Genomic DNA, 16,723 nt, shown 5'->3' with positions numbered 1-16,723 from the left:
AAGCCAAGTGTATGAAACGTCATTCAAATAACAAGAGCCTTATGAGACACAAAGACACAAAAAGGGAAAAATATTCATTTAAAAAAAGAGAAAAAAAGAAACTAGATAAAAGGAGAAAGACATTAACAAGATAAATGCATTATCCTCCTGCATTCATTTGCAGGGTGGAAGGGTGCAGGGTATAACTACTTAAGTCTTAAAAGTAGATTTTGTTTTAAAAAAAATTAAGTGGAATCTCTTTTATGAGTTTGTTTGTCAGCTTTTAAGTAAACACTGAGAGACAAAGACTCTAAGTACAGTAATTATCATTATTACTAATTCATTCCAAAAAGAGGTTCATTGCAAGTGATGAAGACACAAAAAACACACAAAAGGAAAATTTCTTCTGTCGCATCTGTGTTTGGTAGACAACTCAAACAAAACAGGGACAGTTCCACTGCAACGGTAGTGCAAATGTTCAGTGACAGCAATCATTTAAGTCCAAAAAAACAAGATATCAGGGATGTGATGTTGAGGAAAAGTAGATGTAAGACAACTCAGATATAATATATATGTTTTACACCGTTTTTAATCAAGAACATACGTCTTGTTAAATCTACTTCAGAATGACAGAACTGAATTAAACCTTTTCGTACCACATTTATGCTAATTATTTTTAAATGTTATCTGCAAACTGACCAATGATATCAATGCTTGGCTTTCATGTCATTCTAATCACTGTCTTATTTTGAAAAGCTGATCAACATTTTCATGCACACATGTTGTTTTTATTGTTGCATCATCCTAAAAATTCCACAGTGTGAACATTCAGCTTGCTAACAGCAGCAACACCAGTGTAACGTTATCACCACCATGCAGCATACAAACCATATATACTATTCAGTAACTCCTGCTGCAAGCAATTTAACTCCAGTGTGCTTCAGACTGCAAAATGCTGGGTGGGGCATTCTGCTCTCACAATCTTTAATAAAAATATAAATATTTTGTAGCTAATATTCTGCCTATTGCAGGTCTTTCATGCAAGGTGAAAATAATTAAAGACCAGGGATCCCTGGGCCAGCTTTATCCTTGTGAACAGCAATCAGTGATGAAGTCTTCGATATTGCTGAGGGTTAGTTCATATCAATACTCTAATAGTACAGCACATGGATGTAGATCCATGTCTGATTCTGTTGACACATATTTTAAAATACAGAATGCATGAGCTAACCTCGACCCTTTTGTTCAGTTTTATCTTTTCTGGTACTCCCAAATTTAGAATGAACTGTGCTGAGAATAATAAAACTAAAGCTGTAAGTGTTTTAGTAAATTACAAATGTGTTTTTTTTAAGAGTATGTATGCAATAAATTGAAATAAGAAAAAACTCTTAACCACAAGCATAACCTATTCCACATGACCAAAGTGCTGATGTTATGCTAAAAGACTGATTTTATTATTATAATAGCACCAACTATGATCTTATTGGGCTTGAGACTCACACAAATATTTGTCTGAGACTCAAGCCCATAAATATGGCACATGCTAATATCACTAAACACTACACACTCACTACTACAACTACTTCAAAAGCCCATAGGTTTGTTAAATTGTTATAGGCAACTCTGTCTTCTTTCACAAAGTTAAAAAACCTAATTAAATATCTCAGTTATACATTCATTGTAAGTAACGGTTTATGATTGTTCACCTTGCTGTTAATCTCTATGTAAGTGACTTTTATCCTACTTAAACAGCACTAGGAATTGGATAAACTGTGGGAGCAAGTTCAACAAACCTTCAGCAATATCAAACTATCCCAGCTGATAGCTGACATATTTCATTCCCAAATTAAGCTGACTGTTAAAGTATTATTCCTTCACCTTAGAATAAGCACTTGCAGTTTGTAAAGAAAAAATAGTAGATAATCTTATAAAATTCAGCTTTTCTTAGCCATTTTGTCATGCAGCAGTTGAAATTTGAGTGTGTATTGTGGCATTTTAACATCAGAATATGTACTCTCTTCACACATACTTGATTCATATGTTAGAATGTGACTGTTTGCAATTGACACTGACCTCTTTTCTGTTTTCTGGTCTGGGTTTTTAATTTGTATCTGAATACAGTCTTAGCCTTTCTTTAAACGTGCTGGTTATTTTTTCTATCAAAATATGACTTTTTATAGACTTATAGAGTTGCTTTTTTTTTAATGTTTTAAGTGATCTATTATCCTCAGTCTGGATCACACAAATTTGTATATACCTGGTCTGCTTTGAAATATTAGGGTTGCCTAATTGCCTAATATGCCTTGATTTGGTTAGGCATCAGGAAGAAGTCAAAAGTGCCTGGTGTCATGATAACACAGTTTATGGAGGAACTTCCAGAGGGGATGACAACTCCAGATTTCACCCGCAAACCGATTGCTCTAACTATTCAAGAGGGTAAGTCTCATGTCATGTCTCAAATGCTTCACAATACAATACAAAAAATGTGCTGCACACTGACCTACACCTTAAACTTACACAAGTATTACTGAGAAATACTGGGAAGTCCTAATCTGGTGATGTAATTAAACTGAAGTCACTAACAAAAGTATCTATTAAACAGATGACAAAGATATATTCCAGTGAGTGAAACTATTTAGATGCATGTGATCATGTTTGTGATCAGGTTTTTGAGAAGCTCTTAATCCAGTTTTGAAGAAAAGGGGTACTGCATGTTCTTATCTGGGTTACTGAATGCTATTGACCACTGAGGTTTTATGTACTGGGAGGGTTTGTTTTTTTTTTTACTTGAATAAAAACACACGACATATTACTATGTCACTGTCAGTAACTACAAGATGCCCAGGACCTGTGGTTGCAAAACAAGACTAAATCATCATCCCTACACCACCATGCTTGCCAGTTTGTATGAGGCGTTTATGCTGAAATGCCTTGTTTGGTTTTTGCCAGACATGGTGTTGTGCATTATGGCCAAACATCTCCTGTGATATTGGGTTGAAATAAATATCATAAAAATGAAGAAAACTAGGAAAAGCCTCAAACCTATAATTTCTGCACACTCGGTGGCAGTGGCAACAGAAACAATCCCAATCATGGAATATTACAGTCATGAAGTGACTCCAGAATTAAAGTGCTGAAATTGCAACTTATGACAGGCCTCTTATCATTTTAGAATTTCTTAATTTAATGTATTAACATGTTCTGTAACATTTGTATCTTCAACATTTCCATTTATTAAAACATTCTAAGAGTTATTTTTTCAATACTAAACAATCCTCAACTTTTTCTTTTATAGGTAAATTTGCATTCTTTAAAGCCATAATAGTAGGAACCCCAACCCCTACTGTGACATGGAGTAGAGCAAATGGAGAAATACTTTTTCACCCTGCTGTGTGCCAACAAAAATATGATGAGGCAACCCAAGAACACACCCTTGAGGTAAGCTTCACAATAGCACTTACAAGGTACAAGTGATTGTGAGCTGAAATAAGTAACAACACTTAATATGCAGTCAAAGATAATAAAAATGACATCAACTCTGTTCTTCATTAGTTCCCTAAAGTTGCTCCAGAAGATGCTGACACCTACAAGTGTTTTGCAACAAATGAATATGGAAGGGCTGTTTGCACTGTTGTTTTAAATGTTATTGAAGGTAAGATTTTTATTCTCTGAAATACTGTCTTTGTCAGATGTGTTAAAGCTGAATTACATATCTTCATGAGCAACTGGTATCTTTATGATGAATTAAAAACAAAATTAATAAATAAATAATTATGTTTTATTGTTCACAGTTGGATTTTCTAAGACCAAAGAACTCCAAAAGGCACAAGTCGAAGGTAAGAGCTCATAAATGACCTTGAAATGTTTTCTTAGAAGCATTTAGTGTTTCCTTCACTAAATGGTTCTTTTTCTTCCCACTGTCGCCAAAGTGCTTGCTCAATAGAGGGTCAGATTGTTGGGTTTTTCTCTGTATGTATTATTGTAGGGCAGGGGTAGGCAACTCCAGGCCTCAAGTGCCAGTGTCCTGCAGGTTTTAGATCTCACCCTGGGTCAACACACCTGAATCAAATGATTAGTTCATTACCAGGCCTCTCGAGAACTTCAAGGCAGAGGAGGTAATTTAGCAATTTGAATCAGCTGTGTTGGATCAAGGACACATCTAAAACCTGCAGGACACCGGCACTCGAGGTCTGGAGTTGCCCACCCCTGTTGTAGGGTGTACCTTACTATATAAAGGGCCTTGAGGCAACTGTTGTTGTAATTTGGCACTGTATAAATAAAATTGAATTGAATTGTTTGTTATCAGGCCAGGACAAGTTATGCATTACAGCGCTTCTGAAACATTTTCCAGAAAATAAGCAAACTGCATCACAACCAAACTATAAATGTAATTCATAAAACATCTATTAGATTTTACAGAAGACATTTAGGGAACTTGGCAAGATAAGTTAAATGGATATTAATGGGCTTTCTTTAAATCTACTAATATTTAATATGATAGAGTGGTTCACTTTTTCTCCTACATAATTTGTCCATTAATTTTAATTGCAAGCTGACATTTTATTCAGTGATTTGAATTATTTGGAAAAATCTGTCTGTCACATCAGCACAGTTTCACTGTGCACTGCCACTTAAGACATCAGTGACTCTTTTTCTGAAAATATTAACCTCAGCCCCCAGACGCTTGCCATTATGAAGCTATGCTGTGGTTTAGTTACTAGAGCCTCCTCTGGTCAGAGCCTCCCACATTTATGATATTTCTATATTGACTGACAGATTTGTGTTTTAAGTTTTTTTTTTATGGTTCCTCAGAAACAATTGACTTCAGAAAAACACTAAAAAAACGGTGAGTTTTTTTATAGCTTGTGAACTATTCTTACTTTTTGTGTTCTTTATAGCTGTGAATTCTAACTTAATGCTGCTTGTCAATACAGTAATCCAGATGGAACACGTGAGCATAAGCCAATGGAGACAGAGGAGAAGGTCTGGGAAATTCTGCTCAGTGCAGACAAGAAAGACTATGAGCGTATCTGTGCTGAGTATAGTATCACAGACTTCCGTGGCATGCTAAAGAAACTTAATGAAATGAAAAAAGAACGAGAAGAGGAGATCGCAGAGGTACAGAACTCTGGCATTGTGTTGTTCAGCAAAAGCCTCTCCAACAAAATTGCTTTTATTCACAGAGGCCTATTTTGTTTTCTTTAAATTTGCTGCATTGTATACTGTCGCTTGACTATTATTATAATTTTCGATATATCTCTGCCATAGTTTGTCACACATATCAGCAGTTTAAAGCCTATTGAGGTCAAAGATGATGATTATGCAACAATTGAGTTGGATATGGATCTCAAGGATCCTAGCAGCAAAATGTACTTGTACAAGGTAAGAAATTAACTGCTCATTACATTTTGTCTTGCTTCTTTCTTTTTAAACGTATTATCAAAATGTTAATACATCTTTAAATTCTGCAGGATGGTGTCATGGTTCCATTTTCCAAAGAAGAGGGTGATGAGCTGAAACATAGTTTGAAACAAGTTGGCAAAAAATACATATTCAAAATCAAAAAACTAGGAGCAGAAGATGCTGGACTCTACTCAGTGGATGTTGAGGGTGTCAACGTGTTCTCCACTGATCTTAAAGGTCTGTCTTTAATCCAGGTATTAAGATTAGATAAGGTTTAAGTGTATTCAGCTTCTTTTATTGTTACTTATACAATTGTTAACCATAAATCGTGTTTTTCCATTTGATTGAAATGTACTTATAGCTTAAATTAACTCATTAAGATGGGGCAGCTCTGATGAAAGAGTTCTTGAACAGGGTAAGCAGTTTAGATAATGGATTGAGTGATGTTAAATACGTTTATCTGATTCTTTTCTGTCTTTTTAAAACCTTGCAGTACCTCCAGTCGACTTTGCTGTCAAAATACAAGAGGTCAAGGCAGAAGAACGAGAGGACGCCCTCTTTCAATGTGTCCTAACTGCACCCATGAATGAGATCAAATGGTATGGCAAAAGTGCTCTGCTGTCAAATAGTGAAAAACATGAAATTACTGTATCTGAGGATAAGCTCATCCACAAATTGATTGTGCGGGACTGCATGCCTTTGGATGCCGGTATCTATGCTGCTGTGGCAGGAATAAAATCTTGCAACGCTTGGCTTATAGTTGAAGGTGAGAATTATGTACACACACACACACGTACATATATATCTCATTTAAAAAAAAATCACAAAATTCACATTAAAAAATTGAATATTCCAAAATTTTTCCAAAATCAGCTGCAAGTTACAAATATATTTGACATGTTTTTCATAGCTGACAAAGATCCTGCAAGTAAAGGCAAGAAGGGGGCTCGCAAAACCACCATGGCTGGAGGTGGCAACGAAGAGGAGCTGTTGAAAATAGCAAAGGACCAGCAAGAAAAATATCAGAAAGAATTGGAAGAAAAACTGGAACTTGCAAAGAAAGCCCAAGCTGAGAAAGAAGCCGCTGGAGCAGCAACCCAAGAGGATGAAGAAGCAGCTAAAAAGGCAGCTGCTGAAGCCAAAGCTAAAGCTAAGGCTGCTGCAAGAGCTAAAAGGGCAGCAGCTGGTAAAGACGGAGCTCCGAGGAAAAGTAAGAAAAAAGGAGCTGGTGCTGGAAGTGGCGCGGCCTCTGCTGATGGAACTGTTGGTGCCGGGGGTGCTGCTGGTGTTGGTGGGGCTGCCGGTGCTGATGGAACTGTTGGTGCCGGGGGTGCTGCTGGTGCTGGGGGTGCTGCTGGTGTTGGTGGGGCTGCCGGTGCTGGTGGTGCCGGGGGTGCTGCTGGTGTTGGCGGTGCTGTTGGTGCCGGGGGTGCTGCTGGTGCTGGCGGTACCAGCGGTCCTGGTGGCGCTGGCGGTGCCAGTGGTGTTGCTGGTGCTGGTATTGGTGCTGGCGGTGCTACTGCAGTTGCAGGTGCTGGTGGTACCAGTGGTATTGGTGCAGGGGGTGCAGGCATTGGAGTTGATGGTGGTGCCAGTGCTGGTGGACAAGAAGGTGGACATGGAGCTGCAGCCATTGGAAAAGGTGGAGCTCAAGGCGCAGCTGGAGTAGGAGTCGGTGGCGGTGAAGGAGAAGCTTTTGAGGAAGAAGATGAATATGATTCATTTGAAGATTCTGATGAAGAATTTGAGGGGGAGTGGGGAGAAGAAGGATATGTAGGAGGAGGAGGAGAGGAAGGAGAAGGAGGAGAGGGAGGAGAAGGGGGTAAAGGAGGAGAGGGAGGAGGTAAAGGAGGAAAACGCAGAAAACGTGTGAGAGCTGGTCCTCTGGTTCCAGATACCGTAATAGGTAAGTTGTTAATACTGTACTTTACTGCACTACACACAGAATTATATAAGTTGACCATTTTTATTCTCTTTCAATTTATTTAATTTGTATTGTATTACACAACTTTTCATTTACGCTGTAAATATTACTAGCAGTCTATTCTGTATAAAAGTGCTATAAAATAATTAGAAATATAAATGATGAGGAAACCACAAATCAACGAGGAGACTTGTGATTTCCTGTGAAAAAGAATAACGCAGAAAAAACGTAAATGTGGCATTTGCAGAACCTTTTATTGGTAAGCAACGTAAAGGTTGCATGCTGTAGTTTACTGACAAATAAGTCATTAGGAATGAAAATCGCTTCATCATTACACCTGTAGGGAATTCTAAATACTTCAGTTTAGATGCAGGTGCGTAAGCAGTAGCTGATATCTTACAAAGTTTTTCAGTGCTCTGCTATGTCAACTGCAAAATTAAGCCCCACGAAGTGGATTAAAAAAATAATAATAATAACAAATTCCAGAAGTGTCTTGTTAAACATCAGTAAGCAAGAGAACACTGGGATGTTAAACAAGCTAAAGGGTTAAGTTTACTGCTTCTTGACAATCCAGCATTCAAATATAATGTCATTTAATGAGTCATCTGTAAGTGCAACCATGTATTTACAGATCGCATGGTTTTCAGTTAACCTCTAGTTTATTAACCTCTAGTTAATAAATTAGAAAAAAAACTGTTGTATATCATGCCTGCTTTTCTTTGTTTTTGTGTCTTGTCTTGAAAACTAGCATATATGTTTTTTACATTTTAAACTCTCTTTTAAAGCTTTCACATATAAGGAAAGTCGTCTGTATTTGTGTTTTATGTGTAATGTGCTTTCATGTTTGTTTTTATGCTGTATAAATGTCATGTTTGAATCATTTGAGGTCTTCTATTTAGTAGGCAAATAGTAAAGATTATTAAATCCCAAACAACTTCACATATCTAATCATGAACTGTCCACTTTTTGAAGCACTAGAAAATTTAAAAAGGATCAGCACTTTTATCACATGTATTACTGCTTTTGGTTATTTCATCCATTTATTTTTCACATATACCAAGAAATACTATCCAAGTTAGAGATCACCTTTTCCACCACTCTGTTGTACCGATTGCTGTTTGTTTTTATTATCTATGTAAATATTTTGTTATTATTACTGACTTTATCAATGTTATTTGTAAGGCTTAACCAACAGCAAATGAGAAATACTGGATTGATGGTATTTATGGTGATGTCCCTTAAACTTGAAAAGCAAAAAACTGAGAAGCAAGAGATACCAATGGTGATAATGGCACTGGACCATCAGCAGGCAGTGATAAATCTCCTGAAAATGGTGAGGGTGCAGATGATGATGAGCCAGCAGCAGCTGGCAAACGTTCAGGCCGTGCACAGCAAGGCTGACTGTTCGACGAGACACTTGGTGGTAAGATTACAGGTGCTATATTAACTGCTGCATGGGAAGCAATCTCACTGGAAGTCATATGATGAGCTGATGACATTTCCAGTGGCTTGGGACTTAATAGAAGTGTGTGATCATTAAGAAGAAGAGCAGATTTAATGTCTAATTGGATAAATTACCTCCTACAATGATTACAGGTCAGGACAAGTGGATTTAACTTTGAGCATGCATTTATTTAGGAAACATCAATTAAATCTGACACACTAATGTTTTTTAGCTTAATTGTCCCAGAATTGTTAAAACTACTTCACATATTTTTTAGGTAACAGAACACCATTACTTATATAATTTTAATTTTATTTTTTTGACCTACAAGTGGATTAGCTGCCAACAATTTGTTTATTTGCGTCTACATGTGTCTTTGTATGTATTTGAAGGTTGGGTGTGGTGTGTGTATGTGATTTTTATGCATCTGTGCTTTGTGTGCTTTCTGTGTTAACAATCTTGCTTTTCATTTTAAAAGTTAATTCAGGATGAATCAGTGCTTTGGAGTCATTTATTTTTTTTAACTGGTAGGTTAAATACTTTGTGTAGTTGCACTCTTACGTAACTGGAAGATGGAAGACAATTTGGACTGGCCTTGGAGGATGACTATGTCCTAAACCAGATTCATGGGTGTTTTTTTTTTTTTACATATTTCACTTGATGCTGAATTTATGCCAGCAAAAATTATATACTCCTTCACTGAGCAAGAAGGCCAATCCCAAGTGGGACATCTTAATAGTAAATCTTTCTTTTTTCCAAGACTAATTAAGTGAACAGAGACAAATGGACGACTCTGTGAAGACATTCCTGAGCTGTGCCAAGAGTTGGCTTGAGCTGACGAAGACCAATGCCATATGAGACAAGCTACAAATTTAAAGATCTTCATCAAGTCATTTTTTTTTCCCAAAAACCCACTCTTATTGCATCATTTACCAACTTGGATTAAACAGTTACTACAAATCTGACATTTCTGTCATAAAAACTTATTTTTTATAAGTAAAAAATAAAATAGGTAAGTATGTCCACATTTGCATACATGAATGGAAATCTTCAAATCACTAAAATTGTAAATGTACAATTACAAAAATGAAATAAAAGATACTGTATTTGCAATTACTAACTTAATGTTTGATAAATCTTCAGACCCAGGAGTTCACTTTCATGCTGGGCTTTCTGACTGCAAAGCCATTATTGGAGAAGCGGCAGAGCTGGAGTGTAAAGTGAGCAGTGAAGACTGTGTGGGAGTCTGGTACAAAGATGGAGAAGAGGTAAGCTCATGGTCTTAAATCTGTTCATGTTGCATTTAGACTTTACCTGCATGGGTTTCCTCTGGGTACTCTGGCTTCACCCCACTGTCTAAAGACACTGTATTTTGGCCATGGATGGCAGGCAGATATTATTATAGAACAAAGCGCTATATCAGGGGTCTCAAACTCGAGGCCCACAACACTGTATATTGACGTGAAGAAATATAATGCAATTTGACCCTTGAAGTTACTTTTTTGTTAGGATTTGTTTGTTGCTGAGTGCAATGTTAAAATAGGTTCTTTAAAAAGCACAACATGATTTAATATGAGCAATATGAGCAGACAGTACAAACATGTTGAGGGACTGCCTGTGTTAGTTCAGTGAAAGTTATTTTTTAAAGAAAATTTTCACTAGAAGTCAAAAACTAATTTGTACACTTATGTCTGCATTTTTATTTTGTTATTATTCCAGATTAAGTCATCTGAGGGGTTAACTATTTCAAAGGATGGAACATTTCACAGACTGAAAATTCATAAAGTCACAGAAGAATTTGCAGGGAAATATAAATTTGAAGCAGACGGGCGTAAGACAGAGGCTGAGATTGCTGTTGAAGGTAAAAACATTAGTATTGCAATAGCTATTTTCTTGCTCACAAGGTTTGCATCATTCATTAAGCAGTGTGTTTAGTTCATGATGAAAAATAATTTTTAAGAGCAGTGCAAAATAAGTTTATTTATTGTACATACAGTAACTACAAAGCATAACAGTGCTTGAAATATGTTTTGGTTTTTTTATGACTCATTCTAGATCCACCACGATTTAATGCTGAAGATCTGGAAGCATTCAAAACTCCTGTCACTGTGAAAAAAGGACACAAAGCTACGTTCAACTTGGCTTTTATTGGACGGGAACCTATAAAAATTCAGTGGTACCGTGAGGGTGAAGAGCTTTCGGAGGAGGCAAACATCAAGATAGAGCATTCAGAGGGGTCTAGCCGTCTACTGCTATTGAAGCTTCAGCGTAAAGATAGTGGTGAAATCAAGATTAAACTCAAAAATGAGTTTGGCACTATGGAGGCTCTCAGCCAACTTGTTGTACTGGGTGTGTATATAGCACTTTTGCATAAGATACTGGATTTAATACACTTAAAAATCTTGGTTCTGCACAGATGAATATTCTGTATGGTGCTTTCTCTTCAAACAGATAAACCTACTCCTCCAATGGGACCTCTAGAGATTGTTGAAGCCTCCTCCTCTGCAGTTGAATTCAAGTGGAGACCCCCAAAAGACAGTGGTGGCTGCAAGATATTAAACTATATCCTTGAACGACAACAAGTTGGTCGTAACACCTGGAAGAAGTTGGGGCCAATTGGTCCTGAGGCCAAGTACAGGGACACGGATGTAGACCATGGCCGAAGGTATTGCTATCGTCTCAGAGTGGAGACTGAAATGGGCATCAGTGAGCTGATGGAAACGGAGGACATTCAAGCTGGTACAAAAGGTGAACTAAGATAACAATTATCTAAATGCCATCTTCTCAAAATACCACTGTATTAACGATCTGGTTATCAACATTCAAAAGGCAAATCTTACAGGTAAAAAAAAAAAAAAAAGAAAAAAAAAACCTTTTATTGAAAAACTCAGGTACTTGTTTTTTGTGTTTTTCCTCCTGTGCTTCATCATAAAATTGACTTTCCTCATGAAATGGCTTCACAAAAATGGGAATGGTCTGCAGACAGCTGCGAGATAGGATATTCACTGTTTATTTTATTTTAAATAAAAATAAAATAAATGTTTATTTTATTTTAAATAAACTATGCAAACTTACTTCTATAACAATAAATTGAACGACCTTATTTTCATTTTCCCATATTCATTTTTTTTTCTATTCAAGTCTTTGTTGAATTAGGGAAAAAAAAACTGACAACTAAAAGTCAGGCAGAAGCTTTCATTAACAATGTAATAAATTTAGCTGTGTACATTTCAAGAGAATGAATGGAAACATTTTGCTGTGCTACCTTCTCATGTGGCAAGACTTCTAATTTAAGGTAGCTAAATAACTGAAGAGAATGCAAAGAATATCTTTTAATTCCAACTGACCACTATGGTTTCTAATGCAATAAAGTTATGGTTCAGCTTCTGTGTCATTCTCAACGTCAGTTCCTCAAAAGTAGTACCTTTTTTATTGAACCATTAGACAAAAAAAAAAAATACTAATCCCACTCTTTTCTGTATACAGCATACCCTGGACCTCCATCAGCACCCAAGGTTGTCAGTGCCTTCAAAGACTGTATCACTCTCTCCTGGTCTCCCCCTGCTGATACTGGAGGAACCAGTATTCTGGGATACAACCTTGAAAAACGCAAGAAGGGCAGCAACTTATGGGGCCCTGTCAATCCACCCAATGAGATGATTAGAGGTTTCTTATTCACAGCCAGTTTCTGTTTGTTTATGTTAGAATAACTTGACAGCACAACAGTGATGTCCTAATGATTTATTGCTGCAATTCTAATTTTTCCCTTACAGGGAAGCAATTTGCTGTGAAAGATGTAGTTGAGGGCATGGAGTATGAATTCCGTGTGTCTGCGATCAATAACTCTGGAGCCGGTGAATTCAGCTCCCCTTCAGAATTCGTGTTTGCCAGAGACCCTAAAAGTAGGTGGAAACTGATATGGTTGGCATTTTTAGACTATATTTAGCTTTGTGTAAAAATAATGTCTGTCTTTGAATCATATTTTACAGAACCTCCTGGTAAAGTCAGTGACTTCAAAGTGACAGATTCCACTTACACAACCATGTCCTTGTCTTGGACAAAACCCAAGGACATTGAGGGGGTTGCAGATGAAGCAAAGGGATATTTTGTGGAGATCAGGCTTGCAGAAAACACAGAGTGGGATCGCTGTAATTTGAATGCAATAACCATGACGTCTTATACAGTAAAAGGCATGAAGTCAATGGCTATGTACTGGGTAAGAGTCATTGCTATCAATGAAGGAGGCCATGGAGAGCCACAGGAACTGGATAACTACCATATCTCTATGCCTCCTCCTGGTGAGAAAATTCCCAAATGTTATATTTAATGTCATAATTACAAAGCAACACAATAATGATAAATTCAGTAATTATTCTTTGTTTTGTTTCCACTAAGCAATGCTTGACTCAAGTTAAGTATATAGTTTCAATCACTTGTAATTACCAGAATTTTGCATACTTCAGAAATCTAATAACCAGCATAAAAGGTACAACCACAATATTTGGCAATACATACCAGATTAAAATCTGAGGTCGTTTCCTTGAGCATCAATACACCCAGTGTCTCCACTGCTCATGGTACATTTGAATTGCTCCATGTATAAATATCATCTTCTGTGCCAAATTATTACCACCAAAGCCTACTTGCGAGATTTGTCTTCCTGTAACTTTTACCCAATATTAAATTTTGTTCTGACAAACTTTCATCCTGCTGTTTACATAGTGAGGCCCCGATTCACTGATGCCAAAATTAAGAGTTTTATGGTGGTGAGAGCAGGAAATTCAGCACGATTCAACATTAACTTTGAGGTAATAACTTGATTACTATATTTGTGACAACAGACATATAGGGCTCTTATTTTATCTTCTTACAAACTAAGAAAATTACATCTTTGCATTCTTTCTAGGCCTCTCCTTGGCCAGATGTAATCTGGCTAAAAGATGGTGTGCCAGTGTCTAAAAAAGTGACCATCAGTAATGCAGAGGGTACATCCCAGATTCTCATTCCTTCTGCTGAGCGCTCAGATACTGGAGTCTATACAATCATTGTAAAGAACGTTGTTGGGCAAGAAACAATCAGCATTGAAATTAGAGTCACAGGTGTGTTTGGTAGTCTTGTATTTATTGTAAAACTTCCATTTCATATGCTGTGGACAAAAGAAAAAACTAAACTTTCTTTTTAACTCCAGATGAGCCCAAGCCTCCAGGTCCTGTGGAGTTAGATGAAAATGTGCATGGTACTGTGACTATTTCATGGACAGCATCTCCAGATGAGAAACGTGATGACAGGCTGCACTACATGGTGACCAAGCGTGATTCAAGCAAAAGAACATGGAACACCATTGCAGATCGAATCTTCAACAACAGATTCACAGCATGTAACATAATGCCAGGACGAGAATACCAGTTCAGAGTCTATGCAAAGAACGACATGGGCTCCTCCAAACCCTCTGAATCACCCAAGTGGCTGATTCCTGCCAAAAAAGGTATGCACATGGTTATGGCTTCAAAGCCTGTCTTTTTGGAAGACATGTTAGTTTGAAGAAGAACTGCAATTTTTAAGAGTACAGCTTTAAGAAAATCCAGTATTAAATATTAACAACTAAGTGACTAGGTTTAACTGTCTGTGACCCTATCTATTTTACTTAATTTGCGCTGACACTGATGTTATAGGGCCATATATATATATATATATATATATATATATATATATATGAATATAAATAAAATGTGGACAATGGGTATGCATTGCTGTATTTATCTGTATTTGTTTTTATGACTTATCCACTGATATTTGAAACTTTAGAGTTTTAACCTTGTTTCCCTTTTGCTTTGCTGTATGATTATGACAAACTCTAGTACAGGACTAGTATCTCCTTTCATTTTCTAATAATTCTGTTGTAGCGCCATCATCAAGACAGTATTGAAACATTTTCTAATGTTAGATGAATACAATTAGAATGCATTGCATGTTTCCTTTCTTCCAGAAAAGTTCACTGTGAGAGTGCCAGAATCAAAGACGTGCAATCTGCTGTGTCCTCCCAAGTTCATTGTCCCACTGAAAACCCACACAGCTCCTGAAGGGTATGAATGCTATATGACTTGTGCTATAAGAGGGGATCCAACACCTCATGTCACATGGCTCCGCGACAATGTCAGTCTGAATACAAACACTAACTACTTAATCTCCAACACCTGTGGAGTATGCTCTCTGCTCATATTGAGGGTTGGCTCGAAAGACACCGGGGAGTACAAGGTTGTTGCAGAAAACTCTTTGGGAAGGGCAGAGTCTGCAACTAAACTCACAGTCAGAGGTAAGCCTTTCAAAGAGACATTTTATGCCTTTCCTCATTTGCTGTCATAATGAGTATATATATATATATATACACATATATATCAGTATATCAGATGTATATTAGTATAATGTAAGTCATCTCTTCATGTTTTAAATAATAAAGGAAAAATAATTCCTGTGGGCAAAATGCTCACTTCAGGCTGCTCTCACCAGTTTCGAACAGTTTCTTTCCAGAATGTGTTTATTTTTGCTTTACCTTTTCTTCACAGAATAATTGGACACACCGAAGATGGCAGACTTCCTTTATAATGCCAGCATAAATCAAGCTCATGATAATGCCACATTGTTTGCAGTTAAGTGAGAACTGTCATGAATGAAACCTTTGTTGTTGTTTTTTAAATTATGCTAGTAATGCCTTCCTTATTTGATTCACAAATTCAAAAAAACATCATCTAAAGTCAAAGTAACAATAAAGCCTTAGGCCTGCAAAAATCGCTTAAATAAAAGTCACCAACATGTGTCTATTTTGATTTCAAGGGTATAACAGTAATGAAATAAAATACTGAAATATAACTGTGAAAACTATATACAGTTTTTATCTCTGCACAGAACTGATTGTTATTAGATTAGTTGCTATTAGTCTGAAGGTGATCAAACAACTTACTTGTGTCTTAACAGATTTTTAGATGCAATGATCTTTGGCTTGTATAGTAGGTGTTTGTAGAAGACCCCAGAATAAAACTAATATGAGAAAATATATGAACTGACAGGATATTTACATTATAATGACACTGCTGTCATAAAATGACATCAATATGAAAATTGTGTGAGTTTGATGTAAATAAACATTTCAAACAGCATCGTGACATGAATTTTTAATGTGACCTGCAAGTCACTTTGACCTGAAAATAATAATAAAAATGTACTGGACAGATTTTTGTTACTTATTGTGGCCCTGGGTCAAGCCTCAGCATAGCAGACAAGTTTTGAAATTCATGTGCGTTGTTCACATTCATGAAACTTTCTGAATAATAACTTATGTCCAGTGTTTCTTATATTACATTTTTAAGCATATTTTGAAAGGCTCAGCCATCATTCCAAGTTTAGAGTCAATAAGGACTAGAGGCTTAGGTAAACCCTGAGCCATACATAAATTCTGAATGCAGGGTGACACAGCTCAGTTTCAAATACTGAAATTAATATAAATGTTAAATCTGCTCATATTCACGCTCAGCCTAAACATGCAATAAAATAACTGTCGCTCATTGGTACCTTAATTTTAGAATGAGGTTTATCTTGCTTTGTTTTGATGAACAAATAAAAATATATTCCTTTTCTTATATGTTCAGATACATATCAGATAGCCTACATGCGGCTCCACCAGTGGCACTACAACCCTCTGTATCAGATCCTATAAGACAGCACAGAAGCACCCTGCTGCCATTCTAAAGTTGACTTTCCAGTTTTGAGGATTATATTAGTGAGCCTTAATGCTGCAATTTATCTGCTGTCACCTTTTCAAGAACTTATAGGAATCCAATACCAAGGCTTATGTCAGTAACCTCCAAGAACTATGGTAACAAACAAAAGTAAAAAACAGTGGTTAAAGGTTGTTCTGAGGGTCTTTGAAAGGCTTTACTGCATCTCAAAAAGAAAGCCCAGACTCAAGAATCATCTGA

General features: G+C 36.7%; 1 protein-coding gene across 1 annotated transcript in view; it reads left to right on the top strand.

The window, feature by feature from the left end:
* igfn1.1 (immunoglobulin like and fibronectin type III domain containing 1, tandem duplicate 1) overlaps positions 1-16,461 on the top strand; it is a 41,345-nt gene extending 24,884 nt beyond the window's left edge. Inside the window, 22 exon segments of the mRNA XM_065470956.1 lie at positions 2,259-2,415; positions 3,275-3,417; positions 3,532-3,631; positions 4,653-4,668; positions 4,796-4,825; positions 4,914-5,097; positions 5,248-5,361; positions 5,451-5,619; positions 5,876-6,148; positions 6,293-7,288; positions 9,894-10,018; positions 10,470-10,611; positions 10,806-11,099; positions 11,202-11,498; positions 12,237-12,416; positions 12,524-12,652; positions 12,740-13,048; positions 13,473-13,558; positions 13,657-13,849; positions 13,939-14,235; positions 14,737-15,063; positions 16,394-16,461. Of these exon segments, the coding sequence (XP_065327028.1) occupies positions 2,259-2,415; positions 3,275-3,417; positions 3,532-3,631; positions 4,653-4,668; positions 4,796-4,825; positions 4,914-5,097; positions 5,248-5,361; positions 5,451-5,619; positions 5,876-6,148; positions 6,293-7,288; positions 9,894-10,018; positions 10,470-10,611; positions 10,806-11,099; positions 11,202-11,498; positions 12,237-12,416; positions 12,524-12,652; positions 12,740-13,048; positions 13,473-13,558; positions 13,657-13,849; positions 13,939-14,235; positions 14,737-15,063; positions 16,394-16,461 (4,629 nt within the window).
* Positions 16,462-16,723: the final 262 nt, after the last annotated feature.

Source organism: Pelmatolapia mariae, linkage group LG5, assembly GCF_036321145.2.
Source record: "Pelmatolapia mariae isolate MD_Pm_ZW linkage group LG5, Pm_UMD_F_2, whole genome shotgun sequence".
Classification (NCBI taxonomy): Eukaryota; Metazoa; Chordata; class Actinopteri; order Cichliformes; family Cichlidae; genus Pelmatolapia; species Pelmatolapia mariae.
This window is presented reverse-complemented; position numbering and strand designations above follow the sequence as displayed.